This window comes from Palaemon carinicauda, chromosome 39 (assembly GCF_036898095.1).
Source record: "Palaemon carinicauda isolate YSFRI2023 chromosome 39, ASM3689809v2, whole genome shotgun sequence".
NCBI lineage: Eukaryota > Metazoa > Arthropoda > Malacostraca > Decapoda > Palaemonidae > Palaemon > Palaemon carinicauda.
Genome location: NC_090763.1, coordinates 14,915,287 through 14,942,249, shown reverse-complemented (window position 1 = coordinate 14,942,249; position 26,963 = coordinate 14,915,287). Strand labels below are relative to the sequence as shown.

Genomic DNA, 26,963 nt, shown 5'->3' with positions numbered 1-26,963 from the left:
TAGGTAGCCTCCAGATCTCACAAGTGATAATCTGAAATAATTTTCATGGAGGCCTTATTTTCCGCACTGTTTGGTGGGTGCTACTTCTCAAGAATCTGTGTTATCACTCTTAGGAGACTGTGATTGGCCTTTGAGACTTTACTCCTAACAGTCCTATTAGGACCTCTTGCTCTCATAAGAGACACTGACACTCCTGCCTTAAAGATTTTGAGTTTGGAAGCCTTCAACCAGATCTTTGAGTCCTTTCTGTAGTAAAAAGAGATATCAAATTCCTCGGTCCTCAATTCCTGCTGTACATGGAACCTCCTCCATGTCTAAAAAATTCAGCCAAAGTTTATCTTAAAAATCATAGGTTATGAAACTTCTCGAGAAAAATGTAATAAGAGGCACTTTTAGATCCTTCCCCAGGGTTTTACGTCAGGTTTACTCCTAGTACCTAATATGTGTGTGTATGTGTAGGGGTGGAGGAGACCAGTTTTGGAGGTCTTGATTTCTACAAAGTATACAGTTCTCACCAAATTCTCCATTTACACTCCTTCATTAGTCATGGTGACAGTGAGGAAAGAAGATTGGATGTTTTCCTTAGACTTAATAGATACCTAATTTCACATTCATATTCATCCAGAATAAATGAAACTGCTTCATTCTAAAAAGAGATCAAAGATTTATGAATTCAAATCCTGAAGTTTTAGTCATAGGATGGCTTCTCTAGTATTCACCAGAATGATAGCTCCCAACTCTTGAATAGCTGAGGTTAGAAAAGATTCAGACTCAGCAGCTTTGGTTACTCCCATTATTGAAAAGTATGAAGTTCTGGTCAATATGAAGAAGTCTCTTCTGGTTCCCTTGCAAATGAGTGCATAGTTTTGGATAACAATAACAACAGTTCCTTTTTAAATTTTACATATGGAAAAGAGGATCAGTTGGAAAAGTTCAGATAGATGAAAGCATTGTCAATTCGGGTGTGGACAAGGTTACGAGTGATCATGGCATCTCAGAGAAATCTGTTTATGTGGCTCTTTTTAAGATGATGGAATTCCAGTTTAATCTCCACATCCAATCTTCAGGTGAAATAGCAGGATGATCTCCTTCTTTTGGGTCAGTATGCTAGTGGAAGTAAAATTTCCTGGCATATCCCATTTCACGAATGCTTCCAAAAAGAGGGTGGGGAGTATCTATGAATTTTCTTCATTGTCAGGGAGTTGATGGAAGGAAGAACAAACACTGCAAATCAGTTGCCTGGAACTTTTGACTTTGCCCAAGGGCCTTCATACACATGAATCCATGGTGATGGAGACGGCACTGGCTTTTACTCTCGGAAATGGACAGGATCCGGGTTGGAATTCCTGTTAAGGATAGTGGACGTTCTCTTTTTTTGTATAATGTTGAGTGGAATAAATCTTCTACCTCAGTTTATTTTTGGGAAGTTGAATGTTTTAGATCAGTTAACAAGGAATTAGGATTACAAACCTTCCTCTCTCCAAGGATGTTATGTCCTTTTGTATTAAAAGTTTATTGACAAAGTCTCATAGAAAATTGGATCCTTATCAAATGAAGGACCTAAAAGTTAAAATTCATGATATTAGAAGAGAAGCTACCTCTTAATTCCTATAGAACTCTTTATTTGGAATGAGTTTTAGAGAAAGCTAAGTGGTATTTATACCCTGCATTTTTTTCTAAACATTATTAGAAAGAAACCTGATTTGCTTATAAGAAAAGGGTTCTACGGGAGCTGCATTTGATGTATTTAGTTTTTCGTTGTTTAATTAGATGAAATTTTTTGTTTTTAAGTACGTTTTTTGAAAGTGTAAGTTATATTTTCTCTACAGAATATTCCAGGGTAATGGATAATATAGTACAATAATACATTCTTATTTTAAAAGTTAATTAATTTTCCTAAGAAGAATTTGTAAGTGTTAAATTGCTTCATATTTTTTTCTTTACTTTTATTTCCTTGAGCGTGTTTAATTTTTTATATTCAATCGTGGTGCACAAATACTATTTCTTAGTTTATAATGATTACCATTAAACTAGTTATATATAAAGTTTAGTCAATCGCAATTTAAAGTACATCTAGATGCTTTAGATTTATAGAATCTTTCCTTCACAATCCCACCAGCATCTCAATGTGTGTTTGTGTGTGTGTGGGGGGGGGGGGGGATTCAGCATTATGAACAACAGGGAGGTTTATAGACAAATAATTTTTATTATAAAATTACTTTTTTCTATACTATACTACCCTGGCATTCTTATTAAAGCCGCCTCCTTACAGTACCCCACTAACTAGTGATGTTGTGAGGTTGAACTAATTTTGACTTTGAGACTGAAGACAAAAGGCTATTATTTACCCACAAGGTAGGATTGCCATATGATCTTGATACAAATACTACATAAGAGGGCCAGGACAATTACAATGGGAAAAAAAAGGGAAATTTTTTCTTGTTTAACGGTAGACATCGACATTAAACCATCTTCCAGAAAGAAGCTATATGATATCCAGGTGAGTACTGTATAGAAATCAGTAATTTTGTTGAAATTCTGTGTTTTTTTATAAAGCATATTAGAAATTTAATTTATGAATCTTAAAAAAATATTCATAAGAATGATACTTTTCAACACGATTACTGTACTTCTTACTAAGGTGGTACACATTGGCATTCACTATGTCCATCTGCAGTGATCCAATGGTTTTTTAGAAGGCAAGTTAGTCCTTTATTTAAAAGGAATGGTATTATTAGTTAAAAGGAATTTTAAAGATTCTCGATATTACTGATCCTAATATTGTCATCGTATTTATCAAACATACTGTACAGTTAAGCACTACTTATTACAGTTAAGCATTACGTATTTTGTGGGAACTTTGCAAACACTTCAGGTGTAGTAGTAATTAACTTTGCAACAAGACAAAGCTTGCCATACAGTACTAACAAATATGAATGTTTATATTCCAAAGAAAATGAAGAACTTCCCTGGATTTTTGTAATTTCCCATGATTTATAGATTAGTGAATTGAACTATTTGCTACATGTAGGTTTTGCCTTTTTTTCACCATGGCTAATAAATTGTTTTACAGTACTGTGCTATTAACATTCACGTTGCTTCGTTCATTTCTCAAGTATTAGATGATTTTTAAATTGTTTCATCTTTAATGCAAGTTTTCAGATTGCGAAGAGTGCTTTTGAGTAGTTTTTATTTTGCTAGATAAATGCAAAGAACTTCAAACATTAATAGGTTGTTTGGTTTTATTAATCTTCTAATGTTTTTATTTTACAAGTAATGTTTTCTGTTACCAAATAAAGGTCATTACACAATATTTCAGAGGCTAAACTAGAGTATGTATATTCATTGGTGTATTTTATGCTGTGATAACAGCTTTATGCCAATCTTAATTTTAGTTCTCATAATTCAGAAATACTATATTTAGTTGTGATTACTTGCTAATCTGATTAATCGCAAACTGTAGCTGCCCATTTGGACCACTAATATCCTGAAATGTTACACAGGGAAGTCAGGGAATCATTGTTTTTAAAATATTTTGCTCCATTATTTCTACTTTTGTACCATCCAACACAGTTTTTTATGGTTTCCTGCAAAATTATTTTCAATTGAGGAATAATGTCATTTACTTTGCAACTTCTTGATATGGAAATGCCTTAGAGACAAAGTTTCATTAGGCAGAAGTTGGGGTTGATCCAAGACAATTTCCATACCTTTTCATTACCATTAAACCTTTAAATGTTTCCAATCTAATCTTTCCATTCCATTTCCCCTTTTCTTCCTTCCTCCTTAAACCTTCCCTTACAGTTCTGATAGCCTAGTGTGATAATACTAAGCTGTTAGTCAGTCACCTGTAAAGTGCTCCTTTTTTTACGATCATTAAATATTCTCATTAAGGGTTCTTTTCCATTGTATTTTACATTGTTTAATTGCTTTCATGAAAATAAGGGGCTCCACACTGCTCTTAATATATACCAGTTAATATTTTATTTTAATACATTACATATAAAGTATTTCATTTTAATACAGTACATATAAATGTAAAGTAGAGCTACTAGTCTTTTACAGACAAGTCATAAAGTCCCAAAAAACATTTTATTATATAAAAACTACTATATGTTGGTCTTGAGGTTATTAACTTTCCATTTACCAGAACACTCGTGAAATCTGGATGCTTGGACCTGCATAGCTTAGTAATAGCATAAGTGCTTCTACGTAAATTCTTCAATTTTCTTTACATCTATATTAAGCATTTTAAGTACAGTAGTATTAAGACATTTGAAAGATTTTACTGAATATTTATTAAGTAGAATGATGGGAAATTATTTGAAGCCAAGATAGTTATGTACTAAGGAAGTTTTATGTAGAGTTTATTTTTATGTACTGTATAATTTTATCTTCATCTTTCTTTGGAATATTATCTAGAAAAAAGCTTAAGTTCTGTTTGTTTTTAGAAAAGCCATTACTACCACACCCATATTTGCTTGCTTAAGTGTTTGGTAAAGAATTTGTTGTGATAACCAAATAAAAACTTTCCCCATGGATTTCTTACCTGCTTTGATAGGCAATAATGATTACAATAAGCAGCAATCAGAAGTGTGCATATGCTCAAGTGGAACTAGCCAAAAAAGGCCTTTGAGTTGCCCACATGAAATTCTCTTGACCTTTAATCTGTTAATATTTTACATATTATTAAAGGTAATTTGAAATCCTTTAAAGGTAGATGAAATTACCATTGTTATTTTACGTGTATTTCAGCTTAATGGTGTTGTTTTCTAGTATAGCAAGTACTTATGTTGCATGGAAAATGTTGTACAGAATGCATGAATTAAATGCTTACTACATTTATTTGAAAAAGAACGTGAAAGGTTTCTTGAAATTATTTTACAATCTGATTTTGAGAACAGCAGGATTGCTTTTCTCTTTTAAGTTGGTATCATAAATATTCAAACCTTAATACTGTACAGAATATATTTTTAGAGTATGTGAATATTATGAGAGTTTGGTTATGTTTGAGCCACATTTACACATTTAGTTGTAATGCCTGTTGATTCACATTACTATTTTATTAATTTATTGAAAGCCTGAGTTAGTTTTGAAGTAAGGGAGTAAATTTTTTTCTCCAAATTTTTTACTTAACTCTCTTCTTTGACATAAAATATCACTCAAAGGTTGATTTTGAAATTTTACTTCTCTGGTTTTCTCTGTACTGTATTCTCTCTTTCATAAACACACCCAATATATATATACATACATACATACATGCACAAACAAATGTATTCAGCTGTTCACCATAAGTTATTTTCCAGTAATAATTGTTATTATATAGTTTATACCATCTATAGTAATATATACACACAGTACTGAAGTACCTCTAGATATGATTTAAATAATTCTGGGAACGAGCTTGCAACCTAGAATGCTCGTCTCATAAAAAATTCACTCGATGAATTTCACACATTCATAAATACTGTAAACTGGTTTTTAAAGATTTACTTAGAGAAGAAATTGTAACTTAACGTCAGATATGATTAGAAAATAATCTTGTGCAATAAAAATAAATATTTTGCAATAAAAAAATAGAAATATTTACAAATTAACTCTTTACTTTTGAGGAGAATCGTGGCTGGCGTGATGGGGATGCAATTGTCAGCATTAAAATGGTTTTGTACTTACCATGACAAAACTGTACCTTTTATCAAAATTTGTAGGCTTTCACAAATTCTTAATATCTCTTCCTTCTCAGTTGAAATCTCTGCATTCTTTTGATACTTCCCATTACTCATCTTCAATACCCTAGCTTTTCAATAGTAGTTGTTTTGGTAACTGTACAACCACCTAACTGCTTCTCAATCCAGATTAAACGGAGAAATTTGGGTTAAGATCAAGTTGCTGTTGATCCATAAATGACAGCATCAGCCCTGCCTCATTTAATGTTTCAATTTCCTCTTTATTGTTGAGAATTGTGACTACCATTTTTGCCAGGCCTGCCACACGCACACCTTGTTCTTGCTTCTCGATACTTTAATTTCCTTTTTTATTTTACTTTGCAGTAATTATCTCTTGATGACCATCTTTATTAATCACCTTGAGGGGCCATTCTCTAGATGCAGTATTGTACTGTTACTGTTAACTTAACAGTGAGCAATAGCAATCACAATTCTTTAAAGAATAAGCAGTCGCAACTCTACAAAGAACACTTCCAAAACACTTGCACAATTCATATAGTACAAGTACAGTACAATTACTGCTCAAAGAGAAAGAGTTAAAGTATGAGCAAGCGGGGGATAAAAGTAAGGTGCAACAAAATGGAGTAAAAATCATGAGAACATTTGAGTGGGTGGTGTTGGATACTGCGCGACTGCTTTCTACACACTGTGTGCTAGTCTCGGTAGCACTTGTCCACAAAAATCCATACATGTTTTTGCTTGCAGACCGATACAGTGCTCTTAAACCTATTTGAATTTTTACGCTCTTACTGTATACTAATTTTCTTATATTCAGTCACTAGTAAGCCAAGGTACATACTGCTGTTTTTCATTCAACATCTATACAGTACTTTACTTCCATAGAGGATAAGGCCAGCTTTATCAAGGTCAATCTTAATTGTGGCTCATAGGGCTGGATAATCTAATTTTTTATAATAATAATAATGATAACGTGACTAGTAGATCGCTAAGTATTCCCTTTGCATTTCAATGAAAATTAAAGTTTTCTTCTTATTTTTTTTGCAAACATCCTACCCTCCAGCCTACCTTCATGCATATTTTCTTTGACTCATGTTCTACCATTGTCTATTTTATTACTCCTGAAATAAATGAATCAGCCACTTCTGTTTTTCATCATCCATACTTATTCATTCATTGCTTGATCTTCCTGGTAATAATTTACCATCATAGCTCACATTTACCATCAATTTTATCATCTTGCAAACAATTTTGTTATCTGCTAATATCATACATTTCACTCTTTCTCTTCATTCACGAACCATAACTTAGCTTTTACATCACAGTATATCAAATTGAACACCTTATTTCTTGATTTACTAAATTTTAAAGACTATTGAGCAACCAAAGAGACATAACACACACTTGCCCAGATCTATTTACACACACCCAGATTGGCTGAAGCTTATCTCCAGGTGGAGGCTCTTAGTCCAGCAGTCTCACCTCCCAACATCCACTTCCACACTAAACCAATTGTTCTCCCATTTATAGTACTTATTTTAGAACTTTGTCCTCATAAAAACTTCCTCAACCTTCACATTGTCCTTCTATCATACCCTTACAATAGGGATATACTTTAAAACTTACCACAGAAAGTGTTTATGACCAGCACTTGAATCCTTTTTCCTCTTCCTTAACCAAATTCATATTGTTCCCCTACCAATTCTTTCATCTTAGTTTCTCAATCAAAATCCTATCATCCAATGATAATGATGTACTGTACTAGCACAGTAAAATTAACCTATTTTATACCTTTTAACCTTTTGCAAAGGAATATTTACTTCTTTAAGTCATACCTTTGGAACCATTCCACAGTCTCCTATCCCTTTTTGATATCCTTCCCTTCTAATTACTAATTGTTCTCCATACATCCTTGACTCATGTACACGAACATTTTCAAACTTAACCCTAACCCTCAACCCTTTGAATTTACGCATGCCAGGCAGCACCTCTAAAAATCGAATCGTTTACACACTTGACTACTAACATACATACACAATATTTACAATACCTATATATGTGTACTGAGAGAGAAATACATTTATATCCTACGATAAATAAAAAGATTTATGAATGAAAAAGAGATCTGAAAGGAGTTTGAACCCTTGTCAGTTATTCATCAATTTTATGCTTAGGAAATTAAAGAAGTTAAATGAAAAAAATAAGACTATTTTATAGGTACAAAAAGAATCTCTTTATATCAATAATGCCTCGTGTATATCCATTTTACCAATGGTAATATACGTTATTTAGTTTTCCTATTTGAGTAAACTTGATAAAAATAGAATATGTTTAAGTATATGGTGATTATTTTCATTTGGTTTATGGGATTTTATTCTCTTTAGCTGAAGGATTCTACTTGTTTAAAAAGTTTTAGTGAAGATAATTAATGTGTTGTCCATAAAGTTTCAATTTTGTTACATTTTTGCTTTAGATAATTGTGTAAGTTCAGTTAAATTTACTATAAAAATACTGTAAATAGAAACACAGCTATTATGTGTCATATGAATACTTCAAGGAACATAGTAAATAGCTGTTATATGATATTATCTCAAGTTTCACAGGTTAATTAATGTATTTATTTTTACAAAAGGCATATTGGTTATGAATCATGAATAACACAGTTGATATATTAAGTGCTATTTTTTTTTCTTAGAAATCTGCAATTGTTCATTATCGGTTCCTTTTGTACATTATAGACTTAAAATTAAGTAGCAATTACTTATTAATCCTTGAATTATCTTCAAAGATTTATACAGACAATTGAAAGGGCCTGTTTGAAGTTGTATGAAATGTTAAGATTTAATTACCATATTCTAAATAATATACAAGTACAGTACAGTATAGCCTTTCCGTGTGTGATATGAGGTTAAAATAAGACTGGTTTCCTTTTGATAAACAATTATTCTAATTATAACCAACTAATTTAAAAATGTTTACTACCAAGTGTATTAAGAACGTGTTGATAAAGTCTGGAGATAGTGACATTGTATAACTTTGCAATTTTTAAGTCTGTTTATGTGCTTCCTCAGGTTCAAGCAATTGTTGATCACCATCATCCTAGCAGTGAACATTCTGCAAGTAAAGTACGCTTCAAAGAAGAGGAGCCAGCAGTTGACTCGGACACAGAGAAGGTACAGTATAGTGAAATTAACTTTTGGTTGATTACTGTGTATTATTGAAAGTAATAGTAATGTTTGTTTGTTCAAACATCAATTGAGAAAATCTTTCTTGATTTTAAAGGCTTGCTTATTCTGAAGAAGATTTTATTCGGCCTTGTTTTAGATGGTGTTCTCTGGTTTGGTCATTAGCAGCTGAATTGAGTATAGTCGATTGCTGGACAAAACTTTTGAGTTCTGTTACTGTTATATTTCCTATCCCAGATATACAGTAGTATTAATATCAGCATTTTCTATTAAAGAAAAAAACAATTTTCTTACTGATCACACCAAATGGCCATAAACTTGCTTAACAAGCTTTATAAAATAGATCCCAAGTTTGAAAAAGGTAGAGTAATTAGTTTTAATAAGTAGCATTTGATACATACACTGCTTGGAAATTAAATAAACAGGAAGATAGAACTAGAAATAAACTCAGAAAAGGAACTTAGGTTATAGTACATTGTTTATGAAGTTTTACATAAATTTGACCATCGTTTGCATTCAGATCTACCCAGGCTACACAACCACTCACCTAGTTCGAATAATATACTGTGTTGGTGGATAAAGTTCAGTCCCATGCATTTGAAATTGTCCACTGTATTTCAAGAGATATGAGAAAGATCATAGGTGTATTGAGAGCCATTGTTTTGTAGGTTGTGTTTGCAGAATCTGAATAACCCATGTGGATATCGATGGTTGTGTGAAACTTTATGGTTGCTATTTATTATCTAGTTACACTAGCATAAATACATTTTTGTGTTGTATTCTAAGAAACATGGGAAATCTTTATAGCATGGGCCACTAAAAGAAATGTAGTAATAATAATTAATTTAGTTGGTAGACATCTATATTCCTTTTCAATTGTCCTATTTGATGGATTGCAGTATCTATGACACAATTTGTGACAGCTCAGACCTAGGCAGCCATACTAGGACCATATTTAGTTGCCATATTTTAGGGAGTACCCTTGTGGCTCACACCCTCAGTGTCTTGTTGCAGTCTCAGGTTAAGTTCCTTTTCTGCATGTATTTCTAGTTACCGTATCTTTTTATTTAATTTCCAAGCTGAGTGTATGTATTAATTGCTGCTAATTGAAACTAATTACTCTATACCTTTTTTCCAATTTGGGCACTATATAATACAGAAGCTTGCTAAGCAAGTTTATGGCCATTTGACCTAGTCAACAAGAATAGGTTTTTTAATATAAAAAAGGCTGTCTTTGGCCATTTTCCATACATGAATCATATACCTATGAAGTTCCCGTACACTGAAGTAAAGAACACATCAGATTGCAAGAGGCCACAAATAAGATATAACTTTCTGCACTATTTAGTGCACTTCTATTGTGGTAATGTACTTGTTATAAGCCCTTTATAGCAAAATTTATGACTGGTAGAAAAGATAACTTGAGAATATTTTTTAAACATTTGACTCTATTTTGGTGTTTTTGAAAGATATATACAATGCCAATTAATGAACAAGTTCATGAATAATTTTAACATTTGAAGAGGTTAGCCTAGTCTATGATAGTCCAGAAATTAGTGATATATATACAAAGAACCTAAAGTAGTTATTCACTGTCCAGTCTACACTGTCACCCAGTACTAGATAGATGAATTTATCTACTATACAGTAGATAAATTACATGTATAGGTCATACTTAGAACCCTCCTGGCCCATAGATGGGTCATTAACTGGAGTGAAAATTATAAAATCTTTATTGCATACACCTAGGGGTTTTGGTGGTTGATGTGGTAACATCCCTGACTGGTGAATGCCTAGTCCCACTCAAACTCTTTTAGTTTCTTTAATCGCAGCAACCTTACCATCCTTGTGAGTTAAGGATCAGGGGTTTGGGGGAACCTATTGGTCTATCTGCCGAGTCATCAGCAGCCATTGCCTGGCCCTTCTTGGTCCTAGCTTGGGTGGAGAGGTGGCTTGGGCGCTGACCATATGTATATATGGACAGTCTCTAGGGCATTGTCCTGCTCGATAGGGCAATGTCACTGTCCCTTGCCCCTGCCATCCATGAGCGGCCTTTTAAACCTTTAAACCTAGCTTTAGGATGTGAATCACCAGTCTAGAATAACTGTCATGTTATGTACTGATTACACATCTTTGATCGCTACACCTTTTAGAGATATTAGGCTAGTAAAAAGGTGAACCAGTATTTAGTAATGCGTTAGAAAAGTCACCTGTTTCATAGCTTTGGTACCTTTGATATAGCTTTCATTACAAACCTGAGTGGTGTTTTACACTTCACTTGCAAAGAAATCTCATACCCTATTGAGTTTCTTGTTTAGGGACCTTGTTATTATACTTTACATATTAATGCTAGTGACCTAGTTTGTTGAATCGGAAACCAGGTATAAATAAAAATGGTTAATTTCCATGAAAATGTCAGTTAGTGGGTAATTAATAGTGAGGCTCAGTCTTCTAGCTATCTTAGAAGTACTAAAGCATTTAAAACTAGTACAGTACAGTATAAGAGGTATTAAATTCCATTAACAATTAAATTTTTTAAAAATACAGTACCTTTGATTCATGTCAAAATCATGATATTTTATTACTGAATACTTGAGAATTATAGTGACAATGATTATAGAGTAATAGTAATATGGTTTATCATTTCTCATTGATTATGTGATATTTCAACTAGATCCCCAAGCAAAAATTCTGGATTAAAAAATTGGACCTAATTACTGATGTTATAAAGATCTGAGGAAATATTTTCTGGTAGTTAAGGTAATACATCTTAAAACAAAGAGAGTATGTATGTTACATCGAAGGTTCTCAAAGCTTTTATTCATGTAAAGTTGATTTACTTGTAAAAGTTTATTTTTTCTTTTTTTAGAGTGAAACTTCAGAGGATGCTGAGAAGAGAGCAAGTAAAAATGAGAGCTTTAAGAAACTTTTAACTATAAAGCCGTAAGTAAATCTTGTGTAGTTTACAGTAATATTGTTTTTCTCTTGAAATTTTCTTAACAAAATAGTGTAATTTTGGCATAAGGTCAGCCTGGCAATCTACCCTGGAAAGTCCACTGTATTTTCTAATAATTTGGTAAGTGGCCAGGAGTTGTAAATACTTTTTTGTGTGCTAAAGCATTTGCTTGTAAGCGTAATTCAAATCGAACAATATATATACTTTATAACAAAGTCATTACTTGTATTGCCCATTTCACATGTCATAAAATGTCCCCAGACAAAAGTTCTGCCAATGAAAAGAACAGTAGTAGGTGGGTATTGTGTTTTTTTTTTTATTAACCTTGGACTGCCTTTTTTCAATGTCTCAGTTTTCAAGTTTTATTTTCATCATTACCCTCCTTTTTATTCACTTGCTGGTGGCGTTGGTTTTCCTGTTGGTGATGGCACCAAAGAATAAGTACAAGTATTAAATTTGTGAATATCCTTTTATAATATTTTTGTATCAATATAACTTTAGCGTCAGTTATCAAGGTGTATGATTGGTTGTAGTGTGGTATGAGCAAGCCAACTTTTTTTTTAGCCATAATTGTAGCTAGTGTTCTTTCATCCATCCCTTATTTTGTAAAATGCGCATTGTATTATTCCATACGCTTAGTATAGTTTAAGTAGTAGACTCTTCCTCTACCTCTCTGATTTATTAACACTAGGTTAATGTTTTATTACCTTTTTCACATTAATCAATTTTGGTATTTTTACTTTTTGTGCATAGTATTATTGCTTGCCAAGTCACAACTCTAGTTGGAAAAGCAGGATACTGTAAGCCCAAGGTCCCCAACAGGGAAAATAGCTCAGTTGGGAAAGGAAATAAGGAAATATACAAGATAAGTTTAAGAATAACAACATTGCAATTTGTTTCCTTTTGTCAGGACTGAGCAAATTGCACTTTCTTGTTCAATGTCCACCTGTTAAAAAAAAAGTTTAAAACTGTTACAATGCTGGTTTTATGTTGCAGGGTTTTTAGTAGGGTATTTTTATGTCTTCTGGCCATTATTACAATGATGTTTGTATAATTTACTTATGTAGAATTTTTTTAGTAATGCGTTTATTCTTTTTGCTCTACATTTTGAATGGTTAGTTCAATTTTGCCCTTGGTTTTCTGGTTAGGTAATTGTGTAACTTTTGTATATTATTGATATCGGTCCATATGGATTATCCTCTTCTTGAGCAGTCCATCGTAACTTATAGTAACTTCTGTATTGGCTAGTAGATGATGAATGCTGTGCTGCTGCTTCATTTCTGGACTCTTATCTTGCCATAAAAGTATTTGGGGCTGACGGGACTTCTTGTCTCCCTTATCAGTGTATTACTATTTTAATTCCCCAGACTATACAGACATTGGCAAGGGTTTTCAGGTTACAGTGTAATTTTGCCTTTCGTAAAAATTTTTAACTTGGCATGGTCTTTGTTCCTTTCATCTGGGTTTCCAGGTTGTCGGTGGCCATTTATTTAGGTATCTTTATAAAAAATTTTTTGGGACCAATTAGTCAAGAATTTTATTTTGCCTGTAGTATAATGTAATAAAATTTTGCTTTATACATTGATAGATGGGATAAGTCCATAGGTGTAAACTGCAGCACTAAAAATCACAGCTTGCCCTTCGACCTTTTCTGGCATATTGTACTCTGTAATACTTTGTTTCTTTAGCATAGAAAGACTATTAGAGTTGCCATTTGTCTTAGGTAGTTAGCTTTATTTTTAAAGAATTTATCATATACTATTAAACTGAGCAATATATTGCACTATCTCATGCATATCACTGGTTCAGGCTTTTCGAGTTATAACTTGAAATTACCCCATAACTGAAATTAAGGTTAATATTAGTGAAATACTTTATGTAGAAATTTGTGAATGTCGTACAACCCTATACGAGATTTCACGTTTTCCAACCAGCCCGAAAGTCTCAGGGCTTGGGTTCAGTTTCTCAGACACAGCTGTCTCTTTGGAGTACATTGATTGGTTCAGTATGTTTGTAAAAATCAAGAGTCTGGGATTTAAAGATCCTCATTTTTCTACACCTGGCTAGTAAAGTGTATGCCTAGCATACGTATGGCAAAATATTGATTGATCCCAGACCGGGACAGTGAGTTTAAGCTGTTTACCGGAGAGATGTGCTGGAGTGTGGGAACTACAGAGGAATTATGCTAAGATCACACACAATGAAAATATAGGAGAGGATTACAGAAGGAAGATTGAGAATGGAAACCACCATATGTGAAGAACAATTTGGTTTTATGCTTGAAAAGAGCACAGTTGGTGCTATAGTTGCTCTAAGGCAGATATTAGAGAAATATAGAGAAACAGAAAGAACTACATCTGGTGTTTATTGATTTGGAAAAAGCATATAATAGGGTACCTAGGCAGGAAGTGTGTAGGTACTTGAGAGAGAAGAGATTCGGAAAAGTATGTTACAATACTGAGATATATATGCAGAGGAAACCACACAAGTAAGAAGCACTGTTGGAACTACAGAGAAGTTTAAGACTAAAGTTGGTCTCCACTAGGGTTCAGCCCTTAGTCCCTACGTGTTTGATATTGTGATGGATGTTATAACATAGGAAGTTAGAGAAGAGGTGCCTTGGTGTGCAATGTTTGCTGATGACATTGTGCTGACTGATCCAACATGAGAAGGTGTCCAACTCAAGCTAGAAAGATGGAGAGAATGACTTGAGAGTAAAGGCTTCAAAATTTACAGAACAAAGATAGAATATACAGTATGTAGACAGGCGGAGAGGAATGGGCCGGAAACAGTGAAATTAGGCCAAGAAGATATAAAGAGGGTTAGCTCCTTCAAATATCTTGGTTCTGTTAAGAGTGAAAATAGAAACCTTGATCCAGAAGTTGGTTATAGAATTCAGTGTGCCTGGATGATTTGGAGAAAGTTATAAGGGATACTTTGTGAGAGGAGGATCAGTGCAAAGGGTAAAGGAAAGTTTTATAAAAGTATCGTTACACCAGCTATGCTCTATGAGGCAGAGACTTGGCCAATAAAGAAAGAGCAAGAAAGAAAAATGGAAGTAGCTTAGATGAAAATGCTGAGGTGGATGTGTGGTGTTACAAAAAAAAAGGATAAGATCCGGAATGAATTAATCAGAGGGACAGTCAAAGTAATAGAGGTTTCAAAGAAAGCTCAGGAAAGAAGACTGAAATGGTTTGGTAATGTCTTGAGGAGAGAAGATGAACACGTATGTAAAATGGTTGTGAACATGGTGGTGGAGGTCAGAAGAAGGATGAGAAGGCCGAAGTTCAGGTGGTAAGATGAATTATTGAATGACATGAAGGGAAAGGGTATAAGAGAACAAGATGTACAGGACAAGAGGAAGATTGAGAAGGCTGACTAAAATGGCGACCCCATATAGAAATGGTTAAAGCTGAAGGCAAAGAAGAAGACTGGAGAGTATACTGGTGTGGTTTGGAACCACAGTGCGGGGTTAGGCTTCCCCGCCCGACGTTCTGGTGTGCATATATTCTCACGATACTGGTATTGAAACCAGCCATCTTTACTTTTAAATTGAGAATCCGGTAATGTAAGTGATGATTTATAAAAATTATTAATTTTTCAAACCATTTATTTCAATATAAATGCATTAAATGAAAAGTTTCCCTTGTTTCAGTCCAGGTGTTACCGTTAAAAGTTGTGGCTTTTGAGAGATGAATGTTTGAAATCCAGGAAATATTGAATCTAGACACAATTGTAATACTTGCCTCCTGATGTTCTTTTAGTTCAAAGAACTCTAGTCTAAGAACTTTTTTGATAGATGAAATTGGCAATATAAGTACTGAACTGAGTCAGTAAATAATAACTGATTTTTTTAAAATGTACATACTAATACTATCCTTTTTTTAATAGAGATGAGGCGAATGTGCGACGCATGCATACCGCTGTTAAACTGAATGAGGTAATAGTAAACAAGTCCCACAATTCACAGCTAGTAATCATCAATTTACCGGGTCCACCAAAAACTTCAAGACCAGAAAGCGAGAGTAACTATATGGAATTTTTAGAAGTATTAACAGAGGGATTAGAGAGAGTTTTAATGGTAAGAGGTGGTGGCAGAGAGGTTATCACAATATATTCATGAGTCAGTATTTTGAATGTATTAGCCAATTTGTCTCTCCTGGTAGCCATCTTGTACTGTTGCACTTGTGAGGAGGATACTGAAAAGGTGATTATTGTGCAGTACGCTTTGTTGATTTGAGTGACATTGAAAGACTCAAGCTGTCAGGATAAAATCCTGTGATTTTCTTTATTCTTAATAGCTACAAATACTGTTGATAAATCTTATTCCCTAGTACTGTATTATCTTTTTGAATATTTTTTTTTTACCTTTATATAATGAAACCTTATGGTTTTAGAAAATCTATTACTGTCAGTCATAAAATGTACCTGTAAATAACTGGACGAAACATGATTTACCATATTGTTTATTGTGTCAAACATCAGGACACATTTTTTAATAATAGTAAGTTTTAAAAAGGGAAGTCAATTGTTGTGAAATAACTTGGTCTTTTTCCACAATTGATGTTAAGAATTTTAAGCTTGGAGGTCTAGTTAAAAGAGAATTATTAAATAGTTAAGAAACAGTACATCATTATTTTCATGCAACAAGTACTGTATAATTTTCAAAAAGTAAATTCATTATATCTCTTCACCTGAATACTTCCCTTTAAAAAGTAAAAGCATAGTTAACTAAACATTTATGTGGACATTAAAATGTATTTTTACCTTCTAGTTATATATATATATATATCATAATTCATAAAAAAAAACTAATTCTTTTGGGTTTTACCTGTACTAGAAGTTTAGTGATAGTAAAATTGTGAGTTTCAAAATTTAAATGCCATTTATGTAAAACGTGAATTTAAGTCTTGGTAATGTGAACTACTTATAAAAGTTTATTTAAAGATTTGAAAGTGAATATCTTGTAACTCGAGTGTTTAAGTAGAGCATATAAATACAAATATGTATGTATATATTTTAATACATAAATATATCTTATGTATTTGTATGTATATTGATTTAAATAAACACAAGGTAGATGCATGCATATGTAATGATGGTGGATATATGTGCGTACCATCCATAAATATGTAAAGTATTTATATACATATAGAAACATCTTATAAATGCATCAGGTCATATATAAATATATAATATATATATAAGAAAAGGACTTACTTTTGCACTTAACTAACAGTGCATCACTACTGTGATCAGTTTTATAGGAATGTGCTCAGTTAGATGATAATTCAACAGGATAGTTTTCTCAAATGGCTATTATCAAAATTTTATTTTTAATAAGAAAGTAATTTCTAGAAAATGTCATTCAAGATGTTCCTGCTAGTGGGTTTCATTGTGTTCACCAGGGTCCCTATGTTTTTAAGAAAGAATTTTGAATTGAAAATTATTCCACTTAATGTATTCTATAGTACCAAAATGTATTCTATAGTACCAAATTTTACGGAGCAAAATTACTACGAAAAATGCTCATATCCTTTCCAAATGTTGAATATTTTGTCCAGTATGATGCTTTATTTATGGAATATTCATGCCGTGTTTTACGGATATTTCTAAGTTATTCATATGTTGTCACTTTATTGTGTGTTTTGTTTATGTGAGACAGTGATAAATAAGTATGGTGTATATTGCTAAATGTAGGGATCAAATTAATGACAGCTTTCATGCAATTTTCATGAGAACTTTTCAAAGCATGGTGCAATGTGCTACTTAAAACAAATTCACAGCAAAGCAGAGCAATAGAAGTATTCTCGACACCATACTAAATCGTTTCGGTCACAAGCAACATTTATTCATGTTTAGTAGCCATCTTTCTCCTGAATGACTTCAGTGCATTTTTAACACCTTTTTGGTTTTTTTCAAGTGCTGTTTGTAATATAGGCTAAACTGCATTTAAATTAATATATAGCTTTTCAAACCATTATCAGTGCTCCTCTAAATCTTAAATTTATCATGCCTTACAAGTTTAAAGGTAATTAAAAAATAGTTTCAAAAGTATTCACCTAATTTGTCTTTCTGAAGTATCCACAGAGTAATGAACAAATAGCGGACAACAATCTGAAATCGTACACAGCAGTGTGCATAAATTTAACAGAAATGGTTATAGGCAGATAATGATAGTTAAAATAAGTAGGATTGCATTACAACTTCCGGGTTAGGAAAAGAATATTTGTCACGAAACCAGCTTCAGAAACAGGAGCTGTTATTTAGAACCAGTTTGTGCTCATCATCATCTATTTGTATAATGCACCATTATGAACAGGTACAAAGTAAACTGCCAAAATATGTTTATGTACAGTAGCTCTTGAGAAATGTTTCTTTCTTCAACAAAGACTGAGAATTAAAAAAAAAATCCCTCTAACTTCTTGAAATAATTAAACAAACTATTTTGGGAATAATATGACAGACTTATAATTGCACCAAATCTTAGGGACCCTGTTTTGATTGATAGCATCTGAGACACCACTTACATTTTTTTTATTTTGTTAATAACCATTTATCAAGTGAAATGTGAAGTTTCCCATACAGTATATTGAAGTTTAAATTACATTGAGAAAAATCAAAGACACTTAGATTGAGAAATAAGCAATATTTTAGACTAGGAGAGACAGTTAATGGGCAGAAGCTTTACAATTGATAATTGTAATTTACTGACCTATGAAATTTGATACTCTATGCCATTATTTTGTATCAAGGTCTTCATTAGAATGGCTTTGCTTTTGTTATCTATACAATATTACTGTTATTTACAATGTTGTGGCAGTAACTTCAGTTTAATAAGGTTTTATTATTTACAATAAGAAATTAGATAACATTTCAGGATGTTACATACTTTCTAATGAATGCTGACTAAGTTTTCTTATCATTAAAGGGATATAATTTTTATATTTATATAGAAGTACTATTTACTAATAACCAGTTGTTTTCAACCTTAGTTGGAAAGTAAAAGTATTTTTATTTTTTTTCTATGTAGCCTACTTGAGCACACAGTGTCATTGATAGATTTGATTTTAATTGGACAAGATTCATAGCCTGTCAAGTTTCAATTAATGTAAAATCAGTGTTACTATTTCTATACATGACTACACATTTCAGGTGTTTTTTTACTTACAGAAATAATTACTGTACTTTATACTTTAGGTTCACTCTTAAGTCTGCTTCTAGCTAATTCAAACAACTAAGATTTTGTTTTAACATTATTAGGAAATTATGATATGTGATGCCATTTAAATACTGCCCACTTTTTTAGTGGTTTTACCTGCTGATATTTCTATTATCTGCCACTAATTTTCTTGGAGATTGCTGATCAACTACAAATTATGTGAATTTGATTTTTACATTCTTGTCACATTTAGTATGTATAGTATTTGGTTTAATATTTTTTTTTAATAATTTTATAACCTGAAATAGTATAAGAATGGCAGAGTTTTTCAAGAAAAATATTTTGAACTTCAGATCAAGTGAATACCTCAAAGTGGCTGGTTACATATTTCAATTTCATTTCTAAAAATATTAATTTGGTGGTACGGGAGAGAAAGTGATATTGTTGAAGAACTATTGAGAATATTAATATTAGTAATAAATTGTCTCAAAGACATATTTTGATAAAATTATGGTCAGTTATAAATTGACATTAAAATCATACTTATCACCTCAGCTTATACTTGTGTGGCAAATCCAAAAAATCATTTCCATATTAATTTTCTACAAGCTGAAAACACCATATCACTTAACTGTACTTACTTTACTTCATCTAATGGATTATCCTAAATTAAATTAATATAAATATCAAAATAAGATTACTGTTTAATGGATTATTATTGTGCTTATGGGGAGTTGAGGTTACATATGACTGCAATCCTTTATTTGATACTTAGCCATAAGTCACATTGATTATAGCTATGAAGTACGATTTTTTCAACATTTGACAAGAAAAAATTCCTTCCATGCCCTCTCCTCTGAGAGTTGCCTGGGCAGGACCTGCCCCCCTCCACCTCTTGGTCCTCAAAAATTAAAGTTACAGAAACCTCCAGTTATACATATACCACTTGAAGTGGGGAGGAGGGAGGGCCATCATGTGACCTAGATGTAAACATCGTGAGGACTGGGGGGGAGGGGGGACGTTGCCAGCTAGTGGAACCTGGGTTGTGGGACCTCCCCTGGTAACTGCTGGAGAGATGGTGTTGAAAGATTTTTGTTTTCTTTTGTTAAATGCAGACAGATCAGGTTTCATTGCTGCAGAATAACCAATGTGACATATAGGTAAGATTAATCAAAATAATAGTAGTATGAGTTGCAAGGTTCAATCTTTCAAGTTTCTATAAGTGCAAGCTCATATATCTTAATATGTGATGAGTAATCCACATTGTAGAATTTTATATTTGAATACAAAAAGAATTACTAAGTATGCATTCTCCCAAATCTCATAATTTTTTAACACTATTAGAACTTTCAGAATAGCCATTTGAGGTATGGATGAAATAAAATTAAACTACTTTGTTGCAAGGATATGGACAATCAGAATTCACTACTGTATTTTGTTTTGGAGTTGTATCATGTTATCAACATGACTACAGTACAGATTTTGCATACTGGTAGTCAAAATATGTGAAGTCCAGGGAATATGCCCAGTGGTAAGAGAACTCTTTTAGTTTTGTACTCTATCAAAGTTGGTAGAAACGAATAGCTTATGTTCATAGTGTATTTTGATGGTTAATTGTTTGACTGAAATCATTTGCAAGCTCAATATTTCTAAAAAAAAAAAATAACCCTTCACATACTCTTGGTCATTTCCCTGGATAATACAGTAATCTTCTCTCATAAATACTTGTACATTGCTTCCTATCTTACTCTAATAGAATCTACAAATTTTTTAAAGCAAGATTTAATATTTATAAATTAAAAGGAAGAGGATAAAGATTAGTATATTTAATGCAAAACTCCACTGACAGTACTGTATATGCATGCCTGAAAGATAAAGAGTAAATATGCATATTTATCAGAGATGATAACTGATTTTTTTCTTGTAAAAGTTATGACTTGTATTGTCAAATGTTGTGAAAATTTCTTTTGGTAAATTTAGACAGATTTGAATGTTGTAGTATAAGTGCTACTAAAAATATTACTGTAGCTTAGGAAAAGATAAAAAGAGTTGTTAATTTTTACATCTTCCAGTCTCTGCAGACGTTTTAGACTTAAATAATTTTGGTGACAAGCATGTCATACAAAGTGAAAGGATGAAGCTATTGCTTCTTAAGACCATATTTGTGCTGTAATGCTGATTATGGCTTGAAGGACCAACCGGACTATAATTTGTGGACAAATATTATTTGTATATTATTCAAAATTGATTAATTATTGGTTATATGTTTTTCAAATTTGATGTGCAAATTCCATAAATTTGAGTGATTATAGGCTACTATATATGGATAATTCTTTAGAAACTGGCTTAGCTGGTGGAGTTGATTAAACTGCCGTTGGTTCTCCTATTATCGCCAACTAACATTTTCAGTACTTTACCAAGATGATAATATTTAAGAACCTGGCATATACTTTTGTAAGAGCTGAGTCAAGTTTTAACTATGGCGGTGTCTGAAAGTTTGTGATATAGTGAAATAACTCCAAGCTACTCTTCACACATTAGTGTTTAACAATATCCATCCTTTTTATGTGAAGATTTACCATCTGTTCTGGGAAGGAACAATATAGGAAGCTGGTATTTGTACTGTATAAGTTAAGTTGGATACCAGTTTCATCCTTTCCTCATTATTGTTAAGGATTACATTTTGTTCCATTTTGATGTTATTGTTTAAGGCTACTGTATTTGAAATATGAACAGCTGTTATGGTTGTGTCAAGGCTAGTGTGAGAATGTTCTGAAACAAAGTAGGGATTACAGATCAGTCGATCTTATTTATGCAGAGTCCAGTCATTTACCGGGACCCATTAAATATTGACGTATGCTTTCAAAGATAATTACAATATTTACCATTGTATAAAATCTCATCTGGTGGGAATTCTAAAATATTGTAACTACAATCATTAATAATACCTATATCTCATATCCAAAATTTAGGTATATTTGCATGACTAAAATAAAGTATAAAGGAATGATGATTTATTATAAGTTTAGGAATTTTAACGCCTAATCTTTCTTAACCAGAACTTTTAAACATGACACATATATGAGAGTAAAAACCATGGGTGATATACATGACATAGCCTATAAACGTTGCAGAGTCTAAACAATGCTCACACCCTCAACTTGATGAGATACTAGGTTCATTATTACTACTAGTGGTATTTATAAGTTTGAACTTAATGAGTCCCTATTTTACATAGCAGCAGATGGTATTAATACAGAATAACTGGAAGTGTATTTTACTCTTACCTAGAATATTTATTTTTAGATACCAAAAATAAAGGTTAGCTATTATAACGAATCTTTATCCTTAATCATTGTATTTATCTACATTTCATATCCATAACTCAATTCATCATTGTTTATCACTTAATCTAGTCTAGGAAATAGCTTTTTGCTATGTACAGTTTAGTAATTACAAAAATTACAAATCTGGCCAAGTTCTTGGCTTCAGAGCTCTGAAAAGTTTATTTTTGTATGGGTGCTTGTGAGCTGAAGTGTATGAAGCAAGTGTTCATGCTTAAATGGTTATTTACTAATTGGTTTCCTTTATATCACATAACATTTAATCCCTTAGCGATTTATCTTTGGAAGGTAAAATGTAGAGACAATTAACATCTTACAACACAGTCAACCTAAAAATTGAGAAGTATTCAAGGTTTTATATGCATTTAAATGCCCAATTTTATCATTAATTTGGGACAGCATCTCAAAAAGAAAAACATCTACTAGTAAAATACTTTGTAGTAAATATCCCTTAATTTCAACAAACAAAAAATCAAATATATTTAGTAAACTAATCAAATGAATATTTTTTCCGCCTTTGTGCAACTAGTAATACAATATGTTTGCCAAATTAGATCCTGAAGGATAACTAATTTTATAATGTTTATTGTAACTGAGATAAAGTTAAAGGAATGCTAGTTATATATCTCTCCCAACTGATGAACAAATTCATAAATCTATTTAGTTTAGTGCTGGAATAGTGTATATCTACAGTATTCCTCTTCCCTCCCATTGGGTACAGTGTCCATGAAGTAAAATGTTTCAAAGGCAACTATTTCATGTTGAAAGAACCAACAAAACTCTTTAATCCTATTATTAATGAAGGAGCAAAAAGTTTCAACATGATCTGCCCGTAATACCATCTCTCTGTACTCTTCATAACATCAATAAAGGAGATGGCCATAAGAATATAAAAATTAAGCAATGAAGCATGTAAACTATGCAATAAAAATTACCTTCCAACATGGAACACATATTCCCAACACTTTGGAGTATGAGGTTTGCTTAACCGTGGAAAAACGACAAGTTACTTGAAGGATAATAAGCCCAACCAGGGTAGGTTCCATTACTTCAAGGGGCCTCCATTCAAGCATAAAGACCTGCAAAATAGTGAAAATTAAATACAGTAATTGAGACAAGCTCCCTCTTTTTATCCCCTTTGTAATAAAGATTCTACAATCTAATAACCTGAGGATATAAGGAAATTATAACTACAAAATTTTCCGAAGAAAAATTACTCTAATTTTTGCATCATATTTTAATACATTTCCAGATTCAATAACATTTTCAAAAACTGTAAATTATCTTCGAGAAAAATACCCACACACTAATTCTGAATTTCAAAAATAACATACATAACTTTGTGGGAAGTAAAATTCCAAAGAAAAACTCTACAGCAAAGGTTTGTGTTCTACTATATATTACATACTGTGCAAACTGTAAACTCATATGAATTGTATGCAAGTAAATATTCCATAAAAATGCTCTAAGCTAATTAATCATTACTGTACACCACTTAGACCTCTTTAACTATTGTGAGTCAAGTACCGTACAGTACATCTCTTAAGTCCAACTTTCTATTTGAACCTGAAAATGCCATGATCTTAGTTTAAACATAATTGAGGCATGCTACTCTCTGATTCTTATATTTTAAAAAGATGCTTTTAATTTTCATATGTAATCTAGAAATTTGCATGTGTAATTCTCTAGATTTGGTTCATAATTTTCTTTATAACACAGAAACTCTGTCTGTATTTGAGATTCTTATTGAAAGCATATTACAAAGAATACCAAGGACTACACCTTGAATACAAGGAAAGTCTAAGTGCTGATGAAACTATAATTGGGCGAGTTTACCTTGATATGCATTCTACATAATTTGCATTAGAAGAGATTTACCAGATTTCAAACAGTATATTTTTGAATCCCAAATACCAATTTTAATCACTAGACACTAATCTAACATGTAAAGTATTTGTCTTGATGGATTAAAAAAAAATTGGTCAATCAAAACACCATCAATTTTCTGTTAACAGTCATTTGAAATGACACGTAAGGAATTATTGCAAGTACAAATACCTATTGTAATGAACATATATACATGTATTTATTGGTAGTTTACTATTCATAGAGGATAGCCTATAAAAATTTCAACTAAAAGAATTCACAAGGTAACTATCTGAACACACAACTAAAATAAAACTTATGCTGTTCTGTAAAAGCAATAAAAATTATAAACCATTTATGTAATCCATCACTTCCTAAATCAAATTAATCTAAACTGTTTCAAGTAATTACTGCATAAATTTTATCTTATACAAGTTCCAACAGAATACTGTGCTTCACAACTGCTAACTGACAATGTCTGCATTTCTTATGACAATGATTTTCCTTATATGACTGTTATTTGACAATTTTCTCTACATTTTTAAAATGTGCAGTTTCCTAATTAAAATGTTTAAAACTTTCTGTACAACATTTTTCAAATAAAAAAAAATACACGATGAAACAGACTTGTTTTAACGTTTTTTTTTTTTTTTCTAATTAGGTGTCCAAATTTATCATTATATGATGCTTTCAGTATTCTACAAAGTGGTATGGATTTAGTATCCATGATTTATATAAATATTTTTTTTTTCTTTTTTTTTTTAGTATTAATTATTCAGCCTACAGAGCTGAACAATTGAAAATTTACTTGGGTTAAGTTAATTTTTCTATTCTATCTGCTCAGGTTTTACTAAGACCTGTACTTTGAATGCTTATACTACTTCAGCCATGTCAACACTCTGTGCTTAAGTTTGTCAATGTTGCACTTAAAAAGTTTAAGAAAATGAGTTTTTCAGAGCAGGGACTGTTATTTGCCAACATAGGTAGACCAAATCCACAAACACATTCATCATTATGCAAATGACTCATCCATCTTCCATTTATTCATTCAACAATTTCATCATGTAAAGCTTGCAAATGTCTGGCCAATATGGATTTCTACACGAACATTATAATCAAAAGAGCATGTTGGCTGCGCAGAAGCTGTATTTCATGTTCATGGAACTAGAGGCAAAATTTGGGACCCATAATACTGGACTTAGGCTCAGCTAAAATTTATATCTTTGTACTATAAATTGAATGAGCATGCGAAATACACACTCTGCGATTGCCATTTTTTTAAAAAAAATAAAGTGACCATAGTAAAATTCTGGAGCATATTAAGGTCCAACAGTTAAATGTTTTACAGCTTCAATAATTTACTGAAATAGGATGGTATGAAAGGAAAGTTGTTGCTTCAAAAGAGTATGAATGTGAAGACCTTGAATATATGCTTTGTTTTTACATGGATATCTTATAGATAATGATGGATTTGTTGAAAATTCAGGCTACTGAAGTTTTGTGCATGAAGACTGACAACTTGAGTACTGTAGTTTTCTTATTGAATATATGAATAAATTTTAGATAAATATACATGTGTATGTACATATATAAATATATATGAATGTACATTTTATTCAGTTAATGTGAACATAGATATATATACTTATCTAACAGTAAATATATATATATATATATATATATATATATATATATATATATATATATATATATATATATATATATATATATATATATATATATATATATAAATATATATATATATATTTATTTATTTAATATATATTTATACACTACATACTGTGCATATGTGACTAAAACAATTAATCTTGCATTTAATATAAAAAAGCAATAAATCTTTATAGCCCTTTGACATGCTCTTCAAAGTAACAACCATAAGTCTTAGGAAAACAGTGCAATACCACTCAAGTTACAGAAGAATGAAATACAGCAAATATAACCACTGCAAACATGCTGTAAAAGCCACAAATCCAACTCAAGTTTTAATAACATTGTGCTACAAATTAAGCTATTTCAACCATTATTTGCATGAGTGTCCCATAAAATTTTTCTTGTACAATATTGGGTGCTTGTGCCATCCTTAAACATACACACACACATTGCTATATTCTGGTAATCAAAACATGTCTTGGAAATGACTAAGTTGACAATATTTCTGCTCTCAGAGTTCATTTGTGCATCAGTGGTAACATAAGGCTTACAGTACACAAGGCACACAATATAGATTCCAATTCAGCCAACTTGGATTAAATTTTGAACACTAAACTTCCATTGCACTGTGGATTAATTGTTTTAATGTACAGTACATATATGTACAATGTGTATACATATATATATATATATACATATATATATATATATATATATATATATATATATATATATATATATATATATATATATAAAATTGCATATATGTTATATATGTACAGCATATATGTTTTGGTACAGATGTAATTTATTGACAAATCCAAAAAATAACTTACATGCTGACTACTATTCTATAATAAATGTAAATTGTTTGTACTGTACATAGAATGCTCGTGTAAATAATGTTCAAACGTCTTCAGGCCAACCTTCAACACTAGGATTAATACAGTTCCTTTTAGCAATCATAAAATTGTTGAGCCAATCCCTAATCTAAAATTGTTAGACTAGGAAACTTTCAGTCACAAATATAGGTAATGAATCGAGATGGGCACCTCAGACGTATACTCAGATTATTGGTACAGACCTTTGAGGATT

General features: G+C 31.8%; 2 protein-coding genes across 7 annotated transcripts in view; one reads left to right on the top strand and one right to left on the bottom strand.

The window, feature by feature from the left end:
• The window catches only part of kcc (solute carrier family 12 member kcc), a 947,417-nt gene extending 921,721 nt beyond the window's left edge, over positions 1–25,696 (top strand). For all 4 annotated transcript variants that reach the window (XM_068362575.1, XM_068362573.1, XM_068362572.1 and 1 more), the window contains 3 exons: positions 8,756–8,857; positions 11,739–11,812; positions 15,717–25,696. In XM_068362575.1, the coding sequence (XP_068218676.1) occupies positions 8,756–8,857; positions 11,739–11,812; positions 15,717–15,948 (408 nt within the window). In that variant the 3' untranslated portion in view covers positions 15,949–25,696. The remainder of the gene's footprint in view (positions 1–8,755; positions 8,858–11,738; positions 11,813–15,716) is intronic.
• The window catches only part of LOC137631022 (uncharacterized), a 133,249-nt gene continuing 129,186 nt past the window's right edge, over positions 22,901–26,963 (bottom strand). For all 3 annotated transcript variants that reach the window (XM_068362576.1, XM_068362578.1, XM_068362577.1), the window contains one exon: positions 22,901–23,410. The gene's annotated coding sequence lies outside the window, so the exon portion shown is untranslated. The remainder of the gene's footprint in view (positions 23,411–26,963) is intronic.